The sequence below is a fragment of the Molothrus aeneus genome, chromosome 1 (assembly GCF_037042795.1).
Source record: "Molothrus aeneus isolate 106 chromosome 1, BPBGC_Maene_1.0, whole genome shotgun sequence".
Classification (NCBI taxonomy): domain Eukaryota; kingdom Metazoa; phylum Chordata; class Aves; order Passeriformes; family Icteridae; genus Molothrus; species Molothrus aeneus.
Genome location: NC_089646.1, coordinates 101,389,808 through 101,404,921, shown reverse-complemented (window position 1 = coordinate 101,404,921; position 15,114 = coordinate 101,389,808). Strand labels below are relative to the sequence as shown.

General features: G+C 37.5%; 1 protein-coding gene and 1 long non-coding RNA gene across 3 annotated transcripts in view; one reads left to right on the top strand and one right to left on the bottom strand.

The window, feature by feature from the left end:
- The window catches only part of RAB31 (RAB31, member RAS oncogene family), a 62,123-nt gene extending 54,675 nt beyond the window's left edge, over positions 1–7,448 (top strand). Inside the window, exons 7-8 of one of the 2 annotated variants that reach the window (XM_066561584.1) lie at positions 3,147–3,227; positions 3,697–7,448. In XM_066561584.1, the coding sequence (XP_066417681.1) occupies positions 3,147–3,227; positions 3,697–3,788 (173 nt within the window). In that variant the 3' untranslated portion in view covers positions 3,789–7,448. Of the gene's footprint in view, positions 1–3,146 lie in introns of both variants that reach the window. The other variant, XM_066561591.1, reaches the window with a different exon arrangement.
- Positions 688–12,370, bottom strand: LOC136563914 (uncharacterized). The gene is made up of 5 exons (XR_010784663.1): positions 12,194–12,370; positions 10,307–10,428; positions 10,100–10,196; positions 4,055–4,219; positions 688–1,066 (listed from the first exon to the last, which is right to left on the bottom strand). It is a non-coding gene; the product is annotated as an uncharacterized lncRNA (long non-coding RNA).
- Positions 12,371–15,114: the final 2,744 nt, after the last annotated feature.

The following is a 15,114-nucleotide window of genomic DNA, read 5'->3' as shown; positions in this document are numbered from 1 at the left end:
CATAAACTGCATGAAAGAAATAACCTACAGCATTTTTAATTTATGGTATTCAATACTGGGATATTTTTATAACTCTGGAACAGAAACTATGGATGCCAGTGAGATGCAAATTTTAAATGAGTATATACTTTCTAAAATTAATTCAGTTTGTGACCTCTGTTGATCCTGACTCAGTGCCAGCTATATTTGAGTTGGTGTCAGCAATATTGATGCCATATTTATCAGGAGCTGAATGACAAGATGAGATGATCACAGTGCTTTTAGGTGGCAATAGTGATTGAGCTGGGTTAGAAGCAGGAAGTGTAGATACAGGATCAGCATTTCACTCCTCATCCTTAGTGTTCTCCTGCTGCTTAGGCGTTTCTCTGTTATAGTGCCTACTGTCAGGGAGGCCTAGGGAAAGACAATAAGTCAGACAGATTTCTGACTGATTTTTTTATTCACTTTCCCTGATGTCTGATGAAAAATCACTGTATCATTTGCTGTGGAGCTGGTTCTCAGGTGTTAGACTGAGTTTTACGCTCCAAGATAGTTATTCCTGTCATGGTAAAAGCTGCTTGGGCAGGGATGTCTTGTTACTAAAACTAAAATGGTTTAACTTCATGGTTTAATAATTCTGGTAATAAGAGAAGTAATAAGTGAGGCAAGAATCACCTACTGAAAAAATATTCTCAGACTCGAATAAAGTAAAAGTTTAGACTGTTTAAACATTTATTTCCTTACATTGAGTTCAAGGAGGGGGTAGTGGTATCAAAACAGCAGAAAACATGGCTAGTTCCTGACAAACAGTACTTAAGTTCAAGAATAACTAAGCAGCAAATAGGTCTAGAGATTTTTTTGTCTTTATTATTTATAGTTGTTATCTATGTGGGTTTTGTTTGTTCTGAGAAATTACATAAATCTGGGTGATTCTTAGCAACATATATTGTGTCCTGGTCTGAACTGGACAAACTGCTGACCTTGAAGCCTGCAAGGTTTTTCCTCCAAAGATAAGTTTGCCTGCTTCTTGGCATACACATCAGGAGTACCGTAGAAAAGACTTGAAACTCACAGGAAATATGAAAAGCTGAATGAAAAGCAAATAGAGTTAATGTCTTTGTTTAATGCATTTCTAAAAGGAAAGTTAGGCTTTCGTTTCTAAAATGAAAGTTTGCACATTAAGGCTCTCCTCTTCCAAAGTTACTGTTAGAAGAACAAACGTTTAGAGGTATTTGATTAATGACAAATTTTTTATGGAAGCCATGTCTGGAGTTGCCAGGTTTTTTAGCTACTTTGTGCTCTGGCTGGGTCAGATTGACAGAGTTTTATTTTGCTAGGACTGAGTTGAAAGCCCTTTGGAAGTGTTAGGTACCTAATGGACAAGTTCCCTGCAGGTCTCTATGACGACAGCACTGCCTTCTTGGAAAGCCTCTCACAGATACCATGTTCTTCATACTCTCTAGAGTTTTAAGAATTAGTGGATTCTCTTTGTCTCCAAACAAAGCCAACAGCACTAATGCATGTAACAGCTGGGTCTATAACCACCTATTCTGCTTTTTATTTTACTTTACAAACATGAAGTCTGAACAGAATGTTAAGCAGGATGTGAAGTTGATAGTTTAGTGGCCCAAATAGAGCTCAACATTATAATGTCAGTGCTTATACATGCTTTGGCCCTCAAGATACACATTTTTCACTCTGTTGGACCAGATGCAGTATCTTTACCTTAGTAATGGGAGGAGGTCTCCGTTCCTCATTCAGCTGTACAAATACACAAAATTACCTGCTTTAAAAGTCACACTTTTCTTGTACAGCATACCTGTGCAGAGCTAACTGAGTAAGAGAAAATTTGAATCTTGGCTGAAGGTAATTTAAGGACAAGTTTTAAAGATCAAATTCTGCTGTTTGATTTCATTTGGATTGGATTTTACCTGAATGCTTTAAACTTGCCCACCCACAACCACTCCCCCAAATAATTTGTAGGACTCAGGCTTCAGCATAGGTACATAATTTATAGAACATTTGGTAAGAGAGAGCTGTGAATAACTGAAGCAAAGGATGGGGAAATCTAAGCTGTAAAATCCACCTGGATTATGATGAGCTGTTCACAGGAACTCTGTGTTCTCTGAAAGTGGTATATAAGAAACAAATGTTAAATATTTTAACTCATGTTATTTAACATGGGTAATGGTAAACCCAAGAATAATTCATAAAAAAGGATTCAGCTTCAGAAAAAAATTTTAGGAAATCCACAAAGTGATGGGAAAGTACATTACCATGACTGTAAAATCTCAAGGTACTGATGGAGAGCTCACACAAGGTTTTAATGTAAAAGCCAGATGCATACCAGAGAGAGAGAGACAGAGGATGGACTGGACCTGAGAGAATTTTTTTTTCCATTTGTTATTCTTCTTATTAAGCACATTGTATGTTTTCCACTAATAGGAAGCCAGTTAGACAAAAGATGCAGCAGTACTACAAGGGCACACAGGGGAGGGAGTTGGAGCAGTGCCCTTCTGTCCCAGGAGAGATCTCTGGCTCTCCTGTAATGGCTGAAATTCTTTCAAACACTCTAAATAATTGCTCCATAAGATGATTAAAAAATCAGGAGAGTTTGCAAGGAAAGGGGTGATGGTGATGTTAGGAAATCAAAGCTGTCAACTGGAAAGACATGGGTATGCCTAAAAAAGAGGAAGGGATTCAATGGAAAGAACAGATCTGTTTTTCTTTGTCAATTGTAGGCACCACGTGTTTAGTTACAGTGCTTTGTAAAACTCCAGTGTGCTAGGACTAAATGTCATGCAGATTTAGGAGGGGCACAATCTCTTTAAACTTGCACCATTCACATTTAGGTGGAACTAGGAGAAAGATGAGAATTTTCTCTTTTTAAGTTGCAAGGAGCTCAGTAAGATGACTAAAAAAAATTCATGAATAATATAATTTCAGTGTACTCCATGTCCTCTCAATAGCCATATTTCATATATATTTTTTAATGTGAAAGTCTTTTTTCATGAGTAGGATACAAGGGAAAATATTCAAGGTACAGTTGTTTTCTTGTAAAATTTCACAGATGTAATTCTTATGCAAGCTAAATTCTAACTGTTACCTGCATGGTGTGTTGTTCTTACATCAGGAAAATTGAATTCATGTCTCCTCATGTGTTTCAGGTCAGCAAATTCCACCCTTAGATCCTCATGAAAACAGTAACAATGGAGCAATCAAACTTGGAAGGCAGACTTCACAGACGGGTAGGCGGTGCTGCTGACCCAACTTGATCTTTTTAGATTTACTTGAAAAACAGCATCATTTGCTTTTTTTTCACTGAGAAAGGACTTCGTGATCTCAGTGACGTGGCTCCTTATCTTGAAAGCAGTAATTTCAATACTTCCCATGAGCAATAACGCAAGGACCAGAAGCAGAAGGCTTTACTTCAAAGGGATTTTGCAAAACCCAGTTGGAAAATCCTCTCTAATATCCTGTCAAAATTACAATGTCAAAGTACTCCAATTCTCTGTTGAAACCAGTGACTGTTTTGTTGGGTTTTTTTTTAATAAAAAGATCAGTTTTTAAATAAAATTTAGGTTTGCTGCAAAAACTTATCTTCTTACATTTGCAAAGTAGACTTGGCCTGTTTTTAGAGTTTTCTCTGTAATAATATGGTGAAAAAATCCCATAAAACTTGAATTTTGGCTTACAGTTTCTCTGCCATCTTTTTAGCTGGACTCTGCTTCACGATTTTTCTAAATCTGCAGCTTCATCTCCTACTTTCAGTAAACATCAGCAAGAAGTGGACTGAATTTGCTAACTGAAGAGAAAAAAAAGGATCCAAAGGATGATTGAATGCAGTTTTTATGGACTGGAAGTCAAAATCTGTGTCAGGAAGTGCTGTGTATGTGGAAGAAGGAGTTGTCACGAAGGAAACTGCTGGACCCCATATAGTTCCAGTGTGCTTCAGAAAGAAGTGAAAATGCAGCCACTGTGTAGAGTGGAATGATTCCCTGTGCAGGGTGTGGGTTTCAATAGTTGCTGAAAATGTAAAATGAGCATAAATACAGGGTTAATACCCACTGCTTACCAGGGTTCCTCCAGATCTGTGCCCCAGACCAAAGTTGTCTGTCTTCAGCATTGCATATTCCTTGGTTTCTAAGAGAGGGTGCCACAGTGCCCCACTCCTTGTGGTGTCACTGCTGTGCTCCAAGAGGTATTTGAGTTCAAAGAACATTATTTCTGTACAAAAAAACTGCACAAGAGAGCACAATATTATTTGGGGTTAGAGGCTGGAATCTAAAAAACAAATGTGAATGTTTGCTTACAGATGTAATTCCCTGAATTTTTGGAGTAATCTTCTCAATTGTGTGGGGATGTGGTGTGGAAGGCACACCATGTGATATATTTGAAGCGTGATGCACTTGGAAATGCAGTGGAGGAAAGAATTCCTATAGAGGGTTATGAAGTAGAAGTAATGTAAAACTGTATGTGTTTTCAACTTCTGTCTTTTATGAATGTGTGTGACTGGGATGATAAAATCCAAATTTATCTTCTTCATCAATTTCATTGGAAGTGGGAATTAGAGTAAGAAATATTCAAAACCAGAGCCCAGCCTGAATTCCACAACATTAATTTGTTCTCTTATGAGGAAAATTATCACCACTGCACATTTTCAGGAGGGCTTATAAAAGCAAACAAAAGGGAAAAATAACTTCCCACAATAAATCATGAGCAGGCAGCCAAGAGCGTTGTTTCTGTGTTGATACATAGAAAACCAGACCTTATTGGCTGGTTTATTTTGTGAGATTGCTTAGATAAAATGTCACTAATTGTTAGGGCTTGAAACAGAGCCAGATAAAATCAACAGGAACATTTTGTCTCCAGAGGGTTAGGAGTAGCATAGGTGGGAAATATCCCTCTGCATTTTATTTGAGAACCTATGCTGCATTGTTTTTTCACATATAAGTAGTTTCTCCTATATTTTGGCCTCTTTTGAAAACACTCATTCTAGAAAGTACGGCCTTGGATATTTTGGCTAAACTTTCAGTTTTCAGCTGTGCTGATATATGATCCATGTCTCTGTGTCACTGCAGCAAATATTTAACTGATAATGTAGGGTTATTTAAGTGAAAATTCAGTAATCATTGCTGGTAGCGGGGGAGGGAGACGGGCTCCTTTAGGGAACATTTAATTCCATCCCGGTACAAGCAAGTCTGCCAGGGATGCCTGGCTCTTTCACTTGGCTGGGGAGGGAAAAGCTTATCATGGCCTTCAGTGCTAAGGAAATACCAAACTTACCAACATCACAGGTTCATACATTTTATGGGTCCATGACCCAATGCTGGAAGAGATCTGATTCCTCCTATGTAAAACCCAGTAAGAGGCTAGACCAGTTACCCAGAAAAGAAGATGAGATCAAACACGTGTTTCTAGAGGTGCCATAAACTTTAGTTCAATATATAGCAGTTATCCATAATTGATTTTTAAGCTTTTGTAAATCATTGTTGACTATTTTTATTTTTTCTACAATGGCATCTCAAAACTTACTAAATCCTAACTGAGATGTCTGAAAGCTTTTTAAGACAATTTTGTGAGTACCTTGTATACTCTAATTTATGTTAGAAATGGCAATTGATACTGATCTTTACGGGATGTTGTCCTGAACAAGCAGCTCTGACAGCTGGCTTTGAGCAGTATGTGAATCAGAACAGCTTTATGAGTTATATGTTAAAATAGTTTTAAATTGGAAGTTTTTACAATGGATCTCTGACAGATTTTAAAATTTGAATGGTGACTAAAGAGGTTTTGCTTTTGTTAGGGCAAATCTAAATCACTTTATTCTGCTTTTAGTCCAGAAAAATATTTCAATCAATAAGGAATCTGATTGTATAAGTTCTTGAGATTTGGGTTACTGGAAGCTTCATTAGGGAAGTCTGAAGCCAGAATAAAAATAACAGGCCAATGTGCTGTGCAGAGCATCTCACATTTTCTCAAACACAGGGCTCACTTTTCACAATATTGTTGCCACTCTGCTGTTTGTCAAAGCCAAGGTGCAGCCTCTTCAAATGGGGCAATTGTTTGTTTAAAAAATAGTGATTTAAAAATGTAAATTTAATGATTTCTGCTTCCATTGGTTGCTTGTGTTTCTTGGAAAGTACCACCACCCTTCATAAACAGTCAGAAAAATGACAGAAAAACCCCCAATTTCAGAGTTGAAAGTTTTAGCAGCAACTGGAATTCCTCTTAGTAGTTTATGGCTGGTGAAAAGCTGAATTACTGTACTGGAGCACCTGACTGTGTAACTGATCTTCTCTAATAATAATAATAATAATAATAATAATAATAATAATAATAATAATAATAATAATAATTATAATATCAACATTGCAGTTCTTGGTTAGCCAGCTGGTGCTGGATTTGTCCAAGACTGATTTTCTCAAGAGAGCTGGCAGCAGGACTGAGGCACAGGCTGTAGTGCCAAGGATATTTGGTGGAGCTTGTTTGCACTGTGACTCAGGACTGTGACTGTCCAGTTGAGGGTGAGTTGCTTTTCTGGCTTGTCATGAACAAGTTAAAAAAAAAATTATGAAGGAACTAGTTTTTGTATATGCTCTGCATATATGTGTGTATATAAAGTACAGTTTTGTATTGTTCTGCTGACATGTAGTGTTTTTTCGCTATGTCTGGTTCCCATATACCACACATTTTATTCTGTAAGTACATTTTTCTGTTAGTGATCATTTCACCTTTATGAACTTAAAGTTGTGGATCAAAGGTAGCAAGAAGATAGAGATATGCATAGGTACAATTTTTGACTTGCCATTCTTGTGCATGAAAATGGCATATTCTAGAAAATGTTTGTCTTGCAGATTGAGAAATCTAAAAGCAGCCATTATTTTTCAGGAATTGGAACTTAGAAGTAATAAAGTGACGCTCAAAAAGCTTACTATTTTTGCTCACAGTACAACATGTTATCTAAAGTGCTGCAATGTAATATGAGTCTGTATCAATACCTGAAAAACTTATTTGTCATCCCATGTCTTCTCTAATCCTTCCTGGCACATGGGAATAAGCGTGACTAGATAAGTTACATGTGTGAGCATTCTGGCTGTCATCACACTGTTTCACTACAGTGAAATATTTTACTAACCTACCCTTAATTATTTATACCAGAGTCAGTGATAAATTTCCAGTTTAAAATCACCTGCTAGGTACTCTTCCTCTGTTTTGTTTATATAAGAGCTTTGATTGGGCTGGACCCACTTGCTTCATGTATGGGATGCTGCAATCTGTTAATACTTTACCTTCTGTTTTACATATTAATTGTATCATACCTAATAATATTTTTCCCCCTAAAATGTAGTTTTTGTGGTTTATTTAACCTACAATGATTAACCCTAATAAATGTTTTAAATGGTTCTGAATTGGGACTCCCTCTGGTTTCAATAAAGCAGAACAAAATAGCTTCCATTTTGCATGTCCTTTGCTCTTGAAAAAGGGCTGTCTGCAGTCTGTGAATTACTTGACTGGGATTTAAATGCTGCTTTAAACGTGTGTGGATGACCTTTTAACAGAAAGTGGATGCATTCCTGGGGGATCCTGCAGTCCAGATGAACTCCCAAAAAACAGAAAAAGAAGATCTGAAAATCCTTTTTCTAAGTTATTTGATTTATCCATTAAAGGAGAGGGACCTGAGTGGCCAGCATCTGCTTAGAAATTTAGAATAGTAGCTGTCAGTAGAAAGTGAGCTTCCAGTTACCACTCACTTTGAATAGGAGCAATGACTTGTATGGCTTGTAAGACACTTCATCTTTTGTATGCTTTTATTTTGGTGAACATTTATTTTTTTGCCCTACTTTATGTCCCTCCCTCAGACTTGTGTCTAGAAGAATTAACACTCTCTTCAGAAATGTGCAGATTTTTGCACTGTTTGGTTCATATTTTCACAGTTGTTACAACAACCAGGAGGACTGTGAATGAAGAGCTGGGTTTATTAAGGAAGAACAGGGTTTTGGAGTAAGACTTTTCTGACTGCCATGATAAATTCAATGCACAGCAGTATGCAGGAAGGAAGGAGTGTCATTCAAATAACAGCACAGAACACCACTTTTCTGTGTAATGAAAAAACATTATTAAAAAAAGACATTTCATACATGGTGAGTTTAATTACTGCTGGAAGATACACAGGATCTCTTCCTTGCTTTAAAGCAATTAAAATTATCTTGGAAAAATTATGTATCTTACCTCCAGCTGTGCATAAACAAGAAGGAACCCAGGTACATATCTGTAAACTAAAGGGTGTTGTACTTAATTCATGGAAAGGCTAAGCCCTTTAACTATTATCTGTGTTGGAAAATCTGAAGTGAATGTTGTTTGGCCCTTAGGTGTTTGAAGAGAGTTGTGCCCCTGAATGGATCAGTCCTTGTGTTGTCAGTGGGATGTTTTACATGGCTTGGAAGCATGTGCCTGTGGTGCTCTAGGTTAGCTTGAAGTTGAATTCAGCAATGAGAGGGGAGCTATACAATTGACTAGAAAAAAAATCTCCTCTGCTTTCCTTTGAAGATTGAAGGTTGTGTCTCAAGGTACTTAAGGAAAAGTATTTGACATTTCGGTCTTCAAAATCTTCACCACTGCAGCTTCAGCCTCTGCAAAGAGCATCATAGGACACCCTGCTGTGATCTCCTGAGCACTGAAATCAGGACAGCAAGGCTGATGAAATAGTCTGTGTAGGCTGATGAAATAGTCTGTGTAGCTACTTCATACCTCCACCCCCTCACCTAATCTGCAAAACTGTTCAGGCCACTACCAGGTTTCCCTCCCTTCCCTGAAAGGAAAAGAGTAAGCTGCAGGATTATTATTTTTTTAATCCCCTCTCAGTGTTGTTTTGTACAAGGCTACAGAATAATTTTCTTTAAAAGTGTTAAAACACTCATAGGGGGATAGACTATCTAAAGGTGTTGTAAAAATGCCTTTGTTAATTGGTGCTGGTTACTCCCTAAGGACTTGACATCAATGATAGGATGGATGTCTTCATTGTGTAATGGGGTTCTTGGCCATCAATCAGGTCCTCTCTTGGACTACTGTTTTTTGCCAGCTGGACCAGGGATAAATTAATTGCTTGATATAAATGCTCTCTCACTGTCCAAAAGTAAGACTTCACAAAAAACTATAAAATCAATAGCTAGCCACATTTAACAGGTTAAAGATGAGAAAGAATAAGTATTAGCATAATGTGGCAAAATATAGCTTTTTTCATATCTATTTCAGGTGGGTTTCTTGTGTTTCAATTAAGAAGAGTCTTTATTGCAAAATGCCTGCATTTCTGCTACTACCAAGTGGGTCTTGATGCAGATTAGTTTGCCTTATCACCTACCACTGCTGTGTATTTTGTTCAAATAGGAAGGCAGGCTCTTGATACTCATCCATAATCCTTTTGTTTTCAAGACATAGCTCCAGAAGTGTTACTAGAATTGTTTTGTAACACAGGCATTGTGAAAATTTGAAGATAGTACACTGATAGAACTTGAAGTGTAAGAGACCTGTACAAACTTGAATTTAGTGTCACACTAATTAACAAGTTTTTAATAAGATATCGTTATTTAGTGTGGAGAAGAGAATTTTGAGGATCCTGGTTAGGTATTAAACATTTAACAGCTTGGGAAGGATTTCTTTTATCTGGCTGTTAAATTACTCATTTTTTTTATCCCTGAGACTGCCTGAAAGACTTAAAAGAAAAAAAGAGCTTTCTTTGAAAGGTACTGACCTTGTTTTCTGAAAACCTCCTGAAGAGCCCAAGCTTTCTCTCTCCCATCATCTGTCAAAAGTTTTTTGAGACACACCTTATTTATGATAAAACACTCAACCATACACTGGGAATTTTAGAAAACAAAAATGCCTTTCCCCTAAAGTCCATTTAATTCACATTTGTTTTACTCAGTGTCACTCATGCTCCCTCCACAGCAGTAAAATACATGTTTAAATAAGAAGATAACTACCTAACAACTAAACCCCTATTCCCCTATATCAAGTAGGGTACCCTGGGGAAATGATCTGTTACAGACTAAAACAGAAATGATCCCTATGCTTCTGATTACATATTGACAAGAACAAATCAATAAGAAAGTCAGCTTACATGTCTGAGAGATGCCCTTGAGGAAAATGAACATCACACTCCTTCCTCTTGGTCAATATAACATGACTTGGGGGAACAAGCGGTAGCATTGTTGTTACTGACGAAAAATAAATTAAAAATGTTTAGGAGGATAGCAACAGTTTCTCTTCACTTCTTTAATAGGGTTGAAATGTAGGTTAATCATCTTATAAAAGAAATCCCTGTTACCTGTCATCTTCAGACACTGGCAACTTTGCTGACAAATATGTGTTGGGAGTTGTCACAGGGGTTTAGCAAGAAAGAGCAATGGATTCAGCCTGGATGGCACAATGCATTTCTATATTCCAGCTCTGCAAAAAACCACATCATCACCAAACCTATAGAATCACTACCAAATATCCAAGCTCTTGTGTGTGTTCATCACTCATAACATGGGAAAATTTTGCACCATAGATATTTACCTAAAAAGAATAAAATATGTAGAAGTAGTCCAATAACAGCCCTTGGAAAGAAGGACATTCAAAATAAAGATGTAGCTTTTCTGTGCTATTTCTTGACACAGTCAGAAACACAAATGAGAATTAAATAGCTTTCCTGGCAGCATTCCCTTTAGAGATACCGTTTGTCCTATGAGTTTTGCCACACTCTGTAAGTCATTCCTGATTCTCAAGGAAAATTTGCTTTCAAGGTGGCAACCTGAACTGCCTGCTGGCATCCAACCAGCTCCCCTCCTACTCTGCAGCCTTTGACACCACAGTGGTTCTCCCCATAATCTCAGTAAGAAGGGACAGAAGTCTTGAGATGTGCTGGAAATATGAACTCATTTTGATGTAGGAAAAGGTTTCAACAGTTTAACTTGTTTTCTGATGATACGGATACCAGAAAAGCAAACAATTTTTAATATATGTAAGTTTTTTACCACAGTATTTTTTTTTCCTGCACTGTTTTAGGTCTGAAATTTCTGGAGGAAAAATAGGTTTCTTGGAATGAGAATGAAGCCAGAATGTCTTTTTGATTACAAAATTTGAAGTGGGAAAATAATGTTTAGAACTGAAAAAAAGGGATGAACAACATGAAGATACCCTACCCTGGGAGATTCTCTTCATAGTGGGTCACAACCCCTCTGAGGTGATAAAAAACAAAAGCTGTATCTGAAGTACAAAATCTAGATTTGGGGTAAAAAGGATACCACGCTGTAAATGGTCAGAGTGCATATACACTCATTTCATGGCACAGCCACGCCACCTTAACACCACTGTTACTTGAGAACCCTAGCTAATAAATAAGCATAAACAAACAGAAGATTAGAGTACAGCAGGTGCCTATGCTCCACCTATTAAAAAAATGATAGCATATCTTTACATGTGGGTATGCCTGAATCTACCAAGTGCAAAGTCCACAGAATAAAAGATGATACCCATTCATGCAGTCCATGGCACACCAGTTACTGAGTTGGAACTCTGGACAAAGGACTTTGGCTAATACATTCCAGTACATTTATGTAGCCACCCTGCTGTATGGTTTAGCTTTTCATGATGCTTCATGCTGTCTGAATGATGTCTTGGAATGATAGGTTCTTTTGCACAAATTGTTCCAGAGAAGACTAAAGAAGAAAGGATGAGGCGATGATAAACGTATCCAAGTAGATTTATATTGACTGATTTAACCGCAGCATGTAGTATGTACTTAAGTAGTTGCTGCTGGCAGTACAAAGGCTTTACAATAACACAACATCCATCACTGAAAGGTAAAATGGAGGGATTTTTATTTTAAATCTCTTGGGAGGAAATTGATGCCTTAGAAAATCTGCAGCACTTGAGTCATCAAGTCATCACTGTCAGCGAGCATGTCTTTCAGACACTTCACCTTATCTCACTGTGACTCACACACCAGGGAAAGATGCACACCATGACACAAAATTGCACCCTCCCCTGTGTGATAGACACAGCTGAAAAAATTACATGGCCTGAAGCAACTACTAGATTATAAAGAGAGTTGCCATCTGAGAAGCCTGTTTCTCATCACATCCATGACAACGAGGTAAGGATGTCTAGGAGCCACAGGTTTCAAAGCTCTAAGAAAGTGGTTACTTAGCTCTTTGGCAAAATGACTCACCTCAAGTCTCTGGTAGTGCAGGAGAGCCTGAAGTTACTGAGGCAGCTTTCTGACAGGTCTGCTTTCAAAGACAGCTAACTTTCCTGGTGAAGTGGTGCTAGGATTCCCATGAGAAGTCTTCATTTCTAAAGAAGTTCAAGGAAAGACATGATCCTCACCATTTTCAACCAGCTTTGGAAATTTTCCTTCCATTTAGTGGGACCTCCAAGCCATAACCAAGTCCTGGATGTCAGGTAAGTCCAATGTATATTTCAAGCCATGTGACCACAGGCAGGAAATCTGAGTTCAGGAACTTGTGATTTTCTACTGGTATCTTCAGATCATTCTGGAAAGGTAAGGAGGCTGTGTTTCAAGCTAGGCCATCTGATTTTATACACGTCATAGAAAGTGTGTGATGAGGAGATAACAAATCTCTATCAAATTTTGTAGTTATCACCATTTTAAATATAACCATTACTATGGCTATGTCACAGTTGTCATTTGCTTGCATCCTTTATACTCAGAGCAGGTCCTTGGAGACTGTGCATCAGTAACCAAAAGTTTAACCAAGTTAAAATATTGAATGTTCAGTCTTAGAGGGGGCTAAGCCAACAAGATTACTCTTTAGGCCATTTTCACATTCTGAGTTGGGTTTCCAAGCCTGGAGTGCAATCTTCAGCAAATCTCAGGAGGATTGATCTGGATAGTTTTGATGGAGAACAAAGCAAGGAGCTCTATCATTATATTTTCACTAAGTCACACTTTAACTCTGAGGATTAGACTCTTCTTTAAAAATCATCGTGTATTTGGGAAAGCTACTGTGTTCCACTGACATCATGTGTGATATTTCTTGACCATTTTTTCTCTTTATATTTACTGAAAAGTGAAATGGGGTTTTCAATCTTACATTGGTCTCTTAGAGAGTGAACTGGATAGATGTGGAAATGGCCTAAACTGTAATCTTATTAGGGCTTAGCCACCTCTAAGATTGAACATCCAATATTTTGGTTAAATATTGGTTAAAAGGGTTAAAAGTTTTGTTACTGATGCTTAGTCTAAAATCCAGCTCAGCTCTCTCTGTCACAACTGTATAGTCTCTGAATAGCCAACAAGAGCAAAATGCAATGATTTCTTTTTTGCCTTTGATATGAATTCACGTAGGGACAATGTTTTTTGATAACAAAACACAGTTTTTACTAAGCTACTTTGAAAAGTTGGATTTCTTTCTGTTATCATAATGAAGTGATATATTTTTTTTCATGCTCACTATATGTATGAGAGAATGTTCATCAGTGAAAACAAAACACATTTAAATCTTCAGGCTTCAATGCTCCCACAGAGTATGACAAAAATAAAAATTGTGGAAATACTGTTGGAGCTATTCGTCTTCCTTCCGAAATAATATTGTCGGTCACAGGGGAGATTTCAGATGACTGGTAAAAAGTGAATGTGCACACTGTAAAGAATAAATGCAAGGAGTTTCAGATAATTATAAACATTATATAGACCCTGGGCAAAATACTAATGAAAACAGATTATAAAGACAGAAATAAATAGAAATTAATTCATAGTTAGTATCTAATGTAATGTTAATAAATATATTTTTTGTGTGGAAAAGAGATGCATTCAAGCAACAAGATGAGACTAAAATACAATTGCTTAAGATACATGTATTGATTTATTACACATGGATTACTTTAAGTCATTTGATGTAGCCCTGCATGACAATCTGGTAAAAAAATGCAGTACTATACAAAATCAATTTACCTATATCAAATGCTCTGGGAACCAATTAGCAGCTACATCAGCATGTTTCTACTCTCTTCTAATGGGTTATTTAACAGCTTCAAAGGAGCTAATACAGCTCAATATCTTTATCAGTGATCTGGAAGAAAACATAAACTCTGCTGCTAACTTCGCAAATTACACCAGAATTGCTGGAAAGGAAAGAATGAAGAGAACAAAATTGCATAATGGTATTGAAGATGCTGCTTCAGATCTTGAGCATTAGGCCACTATTTTAAAAAAGGATTAATCTCAATGTGGAAGATAACACTAGCTTCTGTCTTCAAATGTGGGATTCTCTGAAGCTTCTGGTGCTGACCCAGAGAGGGAGGGTGATTAATGAATAGAGACTACTCTCTGATCCACTGGAGGTTCCCCTTTTCCTCATTTCTATTGCTTATCTTCCTCACAGAAGGAAAAAATGCAAGGAATGGCCTGGTAAAAGAAAAAAAATTACATTACAGATTTGCAGTGGCTAATTCTGTTTTAATATTAGATTAATTTTTATTACATTTCTTTTTCTCATACTAGCGAAAAAGGAGAGAAAAACCGACTGGCCTCCTTTGAAGAGGAAAGCAGGGGAAGTTTGCTGCAAGCTACTGGGAACACAGAGGCAGGAACAATGTGAATTAGAGAAAGAGAAAGGGAAAAAAAACCCCAGCAAAATACAAGAGAATAAGTTATGGGGTGATGGACTGGGAGCAGGAGAGTCTCTCTCTCACTGTAATTTTTTCCCCACTGAAGAGCAGAATTGAAGACAGGAAACCTGTGGCATTAAAATAGAGACTGCACAGTTAAAGTCTGTATTAAAGGCATGCTCACCAAATATTTACAAGCATCTAACTTTATGAATTTAACAGTCAAAGTCTATTTATGTTTTTGTCTGCAACAGGTAGTGATATATTTAGGTACAGGGCCAAAGTAGCAGCTGAATGGGTACAGTCTCCCAACCTTCCTTGCTCATGTTTGGTGTTGGAGGAGGAAAATGGCAGATATTAGAGTTGTAGGTGGAAAACCCTGCACATGGTTGCAGTGTCCATAGCATAGGTAGAACTCTGCTAAAGGACAGAAGGGACTGGGTTGCCCACAGGGAAGGAGAGCATCAGAAAAACATGACAGATTGCTGGCTGGTGAGTGCACATGGGCGAGGAGTGGAC